The sequence below is a fragment of the Salvia splendens genome, chromosome 8 (genome assembly GCF_004379255.2).
Source record: "Salvia splendens isolate huo1 chromosome 8, SspV2, whole genome shotgun sequence".
NCBI lineage: Eukaryota > Viridiplantae > Streptophyta > Magnoliopsida > Lamiales > Lamiaceae > Salvia > Salvia splendens.
Window position 1 is genome coordinate 6,656,007 of NC_056039.1, and position 8,360 is coordinate 6,664,366.

General features: G+C 39.3%; 1 protein-coding gene across 1 annotated transcript; it reads right to left on the minus strand.

Annotated features, from left to right (window-relative positions):
• Positions 1 to 4,176: 4,176 nt before the first annotated feature.
• On the minus strand, positions 4,177 to 5,595 carry LOC121745663. Its single transcript, XM_042139644.1, has one exon. The coding sequence runs from the start codon at positions 5,593 to 5,595 to the stop codon at positions 4,177 to 4,179; it is 1,419 nt and encodes a 472-aa protein (XP_041995578.1).
• Positions 5,596 to 8,360: the final 2,765 nt, after the last annotated feature.

Below are 8,360 nucleotides of genomic sequence, written 5' to 3' on the forward strand. Positions count from 1 at the left end.
CACGCAGTCGCCGGCCACCGCAACACTTCCGCCCATACATGTCCTCCTCCCTCACCAACACCACTACCATTCCGACCTATTGTCGCTCTCTTCGCGTCTCCCTCGCCGCCGCCGCCTCCTTCTACACTGTAGCTCAAATTAATTTTGATCAAAATTTGGGCAAAATCGCGTTTAAAGACGTTGACTGCTAGTTTTTAATGGAACTGTCAGTTTTGGACCGATTGTGATATAAGTTGAAATATTTTAGATGCAAAAATTCAACATAATGTCTGGGACCAAAATCGTAAAATTGTCATATGTTCAAGACCAATTTTGACATTTACTCTAATTAATATTCTCTTTGTCTGTCACTAGTTATCCCAAAATGTAAATAAAAGTAAGTTAATATAATTATTAAAATGTGAATTTTATTTTTATAAGTATACTAATCCATTCATTCCTGATTAATTGATATGAGTTGACTTAACTCAAATTTACTAATTAGTTTTATGATAAAATTTGAGTATGCTGGTTTGTGGAATGTAAAATATATTACTTAAAGTAATAAAAGTAAATTAGACAGCTAATTGTATGCGAACGGAAAAGGAAACTCATGCCAATTAATTGTGAATAAACTAAAAAGAAAATTTATGCCAATTAATTGTGAATGAATGAAGTAGTAATAAAATATTAGTGGAAACTCATGCCAATTAATTATGAACAAACTAAAAAGAAAATTTATGTCAATTAATTGTGAATGAATGAAGTAGTAATAAAATATTAGTGGAACGAGTTAATAAAATGTGTGATACATTACTAAAAATAATATTCATTCCAACTATGTTAACTTATAGGAGTATTCGTTTTCATGATATCTTAACTAAATTGGCCTATTTTCTTTTTTTTTTTAAATATTTCAAATCACTTTGATTTTATCTCATTTACTTATTGACTCAACTTTATTTTATCCAAATAATACCCGCAAGTGTACGGGGTTATCGTAGCAAATAGCAAGCAAGAGTATATCGTATCCCACAGAGACAATTATGTGTAAGCCTAAGTACCACGAATAAATTTCAACTACTATCTAGACAACCAGGAAATTTGGCTTTGAAACTAACAACTACTGAAAACATGTAAATGTAGAAATTAAATTAGAACAATTAAACAAGAGAGCGATGAAGCTGTGTAATATGATGAAGAAATATGCAGAATTCAAGGATCCGATGCACAACTCATAGCTTAACCCAATTGAAACCGATTTACCATTTAAAGTCTCTAGAATTGTTGAATCAATCACAATTGTATATTAAACCCCCTCCCGAGGTGAGAAATCTGTAGATTAGGTGTAATAAGTGAAGTCCCCTTCTAAATCTTAGACCTAACTCCCAAAAGTTTGATTAGATTAAAGATCCCACTCATAATCTCAACTCTCCCGAGTTTTATTGAATTAAGGTGTGAATTATTCCTCTTTCAAGATTAAATATTTCATCTCCCGATTACTCTAAGAAATCCTACACTCCCAATTGGTGATCAAGCAATTGATAGGAAAAAGCACAAGAATAATTCAAACAATTACAAGAGCAAGATAAAAACGAAGTCAATTGGATTAAATCTATGAATCAATGCATCTTCACCAAAAATTATACATAAAAGGTTTAGTTACTCATGTTCAAAGTAGAAAATAAACAAAAACAGAGAGAAACAACGGAATTCATGATACGGATTACAATTGACGGAGGAATTGAAGCTTGAATCTTCAATCTTCTTCCAAGAGTGCTTCCTAGAGAGAGATTGTGTTTTTGCGGCTGGGAAAGAATGAATTTTCGTTGCCCTAGCTTCTCTCTCTTATTTTTCCTTCAGAAAAATCGCGTCTGGGCTAAAAAACGTCAGTCAGACGGACCCGGCCGGGTGGAATTATTGCACATAAAATCCACCCGGTCGGGTAGAAGTCTCTGGACTCTTTGTGAACAAAATTGGCCACCCGGCCGGGTGGAATTATTGCACATAAAATTCACCCGGCCGGGTAGTTCCCGGCAGGCCGCGCGGCTTTCGTAGATCGGTCATATCTCTTTCATCCGAACTCCGATTGGGGCGTGTGAGGTACCCACGCGAAGCTCTTTCGATGATGAAGACAATGGTACTCTCAAAATAGGAATTGGACCCCATCTTGATAGGCAGATTAACGTTTGAATCAGACCCCAGTCACGGCTTGGTTCATTTTGACCCTTTTTACCTATTTTAACTTCAAACACTAGATAAACTCATCAAAGCACCTTTATAGTGAAATATGGACCTAAACTCTAAGATAATGCAATGAAAGCACACAAATGATCATGTTTAATGTCCAATAAAACAGTTAAAATCCGAGTTTATCAACTCCCCCAAACTTAATCACGTGTTTGTCCTCAAACAAGAAGCAGACAACAATCAAATATAAACTCGTACACATAAGTTGGATCTCATCATTGCCTCAGTTAATAAACAATAGCATGCATCAATAACTTCACACACATGTAAACCAACTGATCATTGCTTCAAGTTACTAACACGTATGCAACCTTGTCAATTTGCCCTCACAAGATAGATATGTAGTGTAATTCTCTCACTCTCAAAGTGTATAGGTAAAATACAAGCTCTCAAATCAATCAATCATGCATAGTTTACCATAGGCTTGCTCGAAATCTAACCTCTCCTCTACTATTTTGTGACTATAAATCAAGGATCTGAAAGGTCTTATTTGCAGATTGTAATGTAGGCTTTTTGGTTAGGTGAGGAAAATTTGGCCAAAGTGACTTATAATCCCTTTCGAAACTATAATAACTTCGTTCTTTAAAAAACTCAACCCCTCAGTAGTCTTTATAGACTCTTCTCATCTACCAATTCTCCCCCAAACTTGGTTTCTTACGCACTTCTAGACTTCGTCTAGCTTATACCCCCTCTAGGCTTCGCCTAGCTTATACCACCAAATTATCTTTTTTTTACAACTCTTTTTTTTCACAACTAAAAGCATACATCCACTTTCCCAAAGATATTCAAGTCAATACTTCATCTTTAAACTCTTCTTATCATCCAAAAGTGTTCTTTTCCCCCGAACTTATTTTCAAGCATATATACAACCCCAAGTTATCAAATAATAGGCTATTAGGCTCAAACATGGCTAACAAAGGATTATGATTTTTATTTTAGGGTGAAAGTAAAGACAAGGCTAGAACGGATGGCCTAACGTCACTTCCTAAATCTATACTCACTATGCAGACTCAAGGAAGATCGCGAGCAAGTTCTAGAAACATATAACACAATGACGATAATCACACATTTAGAAATATATAGGCTCAAGTCTCACAGGGTTATGGCAAAAGACAATGCAACTAGCAATTCACTTTAGGCAAATCACAATAAGGACATACAAGCATGCTCGGTCATATCAACAAGTTTTCACAAACATTTTAGCATATAGCATCATTAGCAACTCATCCAACAAACATGTTTGAATTCAATTCAAATCGCTCCGACCCCATTCAATATCATCCAAGGGAGTTTATTAATCCTAAACTAAAATCCTAAGCAAATTTTAAAACTACCCAAAAATAACATGAAAACAATAAACATGCTCATAGGTTCACCATCCACCATATCACCCCCCAAACTTATTCAAAGCTACGCAAAGAAATAAGTTTGAAACGTTGGTGGAGAGGTGATGCCTACTAAGCAAACACACTAAAAGAAATACATAAAACAATAAAAGATACCTTCCATGGGTTGCCTCCCATGCAGCGCACCTTTTTATCGTCGTGTGCCCGGCGTATTCAAATATTAACCGAGATCCCCTTTCATCCCAGAGTCGCCTCCAGGTGATTGTTTGGCTCCTCCTCCATGAGGAAATAGATCGTTCCAAGTCTTGGTGAGCCACCACTTTTCAGGCTCTCTCGGGATAGGCTCCTTCAGTGTTGGAGCAGTTATCTTTCTTCCATTGACAGCAGTTGGTATTTTACCCCCCATCCTAGGGGGTTCAGTAGTGATCACCGCGTGCACCGATGAAGGGCGACTATGGTCTGCATCGATCCATGCTATTGGCTCCGAGTCAGTGGAAGACATTATCTCCATGTGAAGCTCATAAAAGTCTTTCTGCTTCACTTTTCTGACTGCACTCGATCCTCCTTCTTCAGTAGTCACTTGGTGCATCAGACGCACCACCTAGCACTCCTCAATTCTTCCATCCATGCTTCTCGGTTTGTGGGAAAACGTTTGACTTTCTTCTCCCATGAAGATTGTCAACTCTCCATTTTTCACGTTTATATTTGCCTCAGCAGTGGCAAGGAAGGGACGTCCTAGCAGTAGGGGGACTCCTTTGTCTTCTTCCATGTCCAAGACCATAAAGTCGACGGGAAAAATAAATTCCCCGACCTTAATCAGTAGGTCTTCCACGATGCCCTCTGGATACGCAACAGATCTGTCCGCCATCTGTAGTGTGGCTGAGGTGGGCTTCAAAGTACCGATGTCCAGTTGCTTGAACACTGATAGTGGCATTAGATTAATGCTCGCGCCTAGATCGCAGAGAGCATTCTCCACCTTATAGCCCCCAATGAGGCAGTCGACAGTGAAACTTCCAGGGTCCTTCAGCTTGGCAGGCAGTTTCCTTTGCAGCAGAGCACTGCAATTTTCAGTTAGATTAATAGTATCAACCTGCCCCCAACTGGTCTTCTGGGCTATCACCTCCTTCAGAAACTTAGCATATTTAGGCATCTGCTGCAGTGCCTCGATCAAAGGAATGTTCACATGCACCTTTCTGAAGATGTCCAGCAATCGAGTGAACTGCTCATCTTTCTTCTTCTTCTGATTCAGTACCTGCGGGAATGACACCTTTACTCCAGAAGTGGTGCCAATATTCTCCTTTTCAGCCTCATTTTCCTTCTCTGCCGCGGCAGCCTTAGGCTCAAGAATAGCGTCCTTCGTGGTCTCAGGCAGAGATGGACCTTCATACGTCTTGCCATTCCTCAGATGGATGGCCATACATCCTTTGGGATTTATGATGGTGTTCGAAGGAAATTTTCCCGGTTGAGTAATAGTACTCACAGTCTGGGAAATCTGGCTGATCTGTGTGTCGATGTTCTTCAGATGAGTGGCCATACATTGCACATCTGTCTCAACCTTCTCCATCCTTTGATTGTTATGCTCCATGAGCTTGTTGGTCTGTAGCATGAAAGACTTGAGTATGTCTTCTGTGGTCATCTTCTTTGGATCATTAATCACTCCATCAGTGACTGTGAACCCTGGGGGTGGTTGCAGAGCATTATTGGGGTTCCCATACGAGAGATTGGGATGCCCCTTGTTCCCGTACTGATTATATCCTCCACCATGAAAGTTGGGGCGTGAATTATTGTAGTACCCGTTGTTGCCCCCTTGATTCACATAGTTCACGTCCTCCATACTTCCTTGGGGATCTCTAGACGGTTTCCCCATTATCATGCAATCAAATTTCATGGTCAACGCATCCAACTTGTCGGACAGGGCACTCATATGATCATGATTTGTAGTAGAAGCCACCCTATGTGCCTTACTCCTTTCGTTGCTCCATCCTTCGTCGTTAGATGCGAGCTCCTCAATCACTTCCATGGCTTCATTCACTCATTTCTTGAGAAAATTGCCGCCTGAGCTCAAGTTCAACTCCCGTTGTGCTTCAGGCACGCATCCCTTGAAAAATGTAATGACTTGAACTGTTGGGGTTAACCCATGGTTGGGACACCGTTTCATCAAAGCTTTAAACCTCCCCCATGCGTCTCTTATGTTCTCTGCAGGAGTCATCTGAAAGGCAATGATCTCGTGTTGCCTCTTTATAGCTTCACTAGGGGGATAGAATTTCTCCAAGAATTTTTCCACCATAGCATCCCATGTTCTAATTGATCCTGGCTCCAAACTCTCCAACCAATCCTTTGCTGAGTCCTCTAAAGAGAAAGGAAACAGCCTTAGTCGAACCTGCTCATCTGTCACTCCATTCATCTTTGTTGTGTTGCAAATCTGAATGAACTTGGTGATATGCTTGTTAGGGTCATCTGTGGATTTGCCCCTAAAAGCAATGTTCTCCGCCATCTGAATCAGTCCTCTTTTCAGCTCAAAAGTATTGGCCGTGATGTTGCTATGGACGGTTGGATTTGCCTGGCCTTGGTATACATATTGATTCTGCACAGGCACAGGTGGTCCACGGTTGACCTGTTGACGCAACTCCTCCAGCTGTCGTAGAAGCTCAGCATAATTGGGAGGAGGAGGTGGTGGACCGTTGTTACCCCCTTCGTACTCCATCAGACTAGGAGAGACAGGATCAAACAGAATATGGTCCTGAACTGGTGATCGTATGGGTGAAACGTCCCTTTGAACTGAGGATGCTCCTATGCGGTTAAGCGAAGAAGCTTGAATTTTCTGTATGAGTCTCCTATAGGCGTTCCTCTTCCGGTTTGTTGCTTCGATCTCAGGATCGAAAGGTTCTAGAGGCAAGCCTTTAGAACGTGTGTGCATACACCTGAACAAGAAACACAAATGCGAGAACTCAAAAAAATTAAAAGAAAAATAAAGCAGTGAAATCTGAAGTAGTAATCTTAATTATTATCACGATATCAAGCTATATAACACAAAATTATCCCCGGCAACGGCGCCAAAAACTTGACTCAACTTTATTTTACCCAAATAATACCCGCAAGTGTACGGGGTTATCGTAGCAAATAGCAAGCAAGAGTATATCGTATCCCACAGAGACAATTATGTGTAAGCCTAAGTACCACGAATAAATTTCAACTACTATCTAGACAATCAGGAAATTTGGCTTTGAAACTAACAACTACTGAAAACATGTAAATGTAGAAATTAAATTAGAACAATTAAACAAGAGAGCGATGAAGCTGTGTAATATGATGAAGAAATATGCAGAATTCAAGGATCCGATGCACAACTCATAGCTTAACCCAATTGAAACCGATTTACCATTTAAAGTCTCTAGAATTGTTGAATCAATCACAATTGTAGATTAAACCCCCTCCCGAGGTGAGAAATCTGTAGATTAGGTGTAATAAGTGAAGTCCCCTTCTAAATCTTAGACCTAACTCCCAAAAGTTTGATTAGATTAAAGATCCCACTCATAATCTCAACTCTCCCGAGTTTTATTGAATTAAGGTGTGAATTATTCCTCTTTCAAGATTAAATATTTCATCTCCCGATTACTCTAAGAAATCCTACACTCCCAATTGGTGATCAAGCAATTGATAGGAAAAAGCACAAGAATAATTCAAACAATTACAAGAGCAAGATAAAAACGAAGTCAATTGGATTAAATCTATGAATCAATGCATCTTCACCAAAAATTCTACATAAAAGGTTTAGTTACTCATGTTCAAAGTAGAAAATAAACAAAAACAGAGAGAAACAACGGAATTCATGATACGGATTACAATTGACGGAGGAATTGAAGCTTGAATCTTCAATCTTCTTCCAAGAGTGCTTCCTAGAGAGAGATTGTGTTTTTGCGGCTGGGAAAGAATGAATTTTCGTTGCCCTAGCTTATCTCTCTTATTTTTCCTTCAGAAAAAATCGCGTCTAGGCTAAAAAACGTCAGTCAGACGGACCCGGCTGGGTGGAATTATTGCACATAAAATCCACCCGGCCGGGTAGCTCCCGGCAGGCCGCGCGGCTTTCGTAGATCGGCCATATCTCTTTCATCCGAACTCCGATTGGGGCGTGTGAGGTATCCACGCGAAGCTCTTTCGATGATGAAGACAATGGTACTCTCAAAATAGGAATTGGACCCCATCTTGATAGGCAGATTAACGTTTGAATCAGACCCCAGTCACGGCTTGGTTCATTTTGACCCTTTTTACCTATTTTAACTTCAAACACTAGATAAACTCATCAAAGCACCTTTATAGTGAAATATGGACATAAACTCTAAGATAATGCAATGAAAGCACACAAATGATCATGTTTAATGTCCAATAAAACAGTTAAAATCCGAGTTTATCGCTTATCTAATGGATTACTTTATTTTCTCTTCTTTTAACTTATTTAACACAATTTATTAATATCTTTATGCTCAAAAAGAAATGTTTAAGTTTAATTGGAACAGAGGAAAATAAAAGTATAATTATAATAAATATTATTTGAACAATAAAAAAATTAGTGACAAGTATTGGACGATAGAGGGAATAAATCATACATCAAGCCCACTATGTGCGCGTGGGTCTGTGTTCCTGGCGTGCATATTTTTAAGCATAATTTGCAGGCCTTAGAGAATTGAGTGATTGGTTAATTTTGGGCTTGGGCCCAATTATTGAAAAAGTCGGTTAGTTTGTTGGCTATCCCTGTTTCAGTATAAGTGCAGATACACACATCCACAA

Bases quoted from the DNA above. Each gene is read 5' to 3' on its own strand.
- LOC121745663 (XM_042139644.1), bottom strand. From the start codon at position 5,595: ATGGAAGTGATTGAGGAGCTCGCATCTAACGACGAAGGATGGAGCAAC.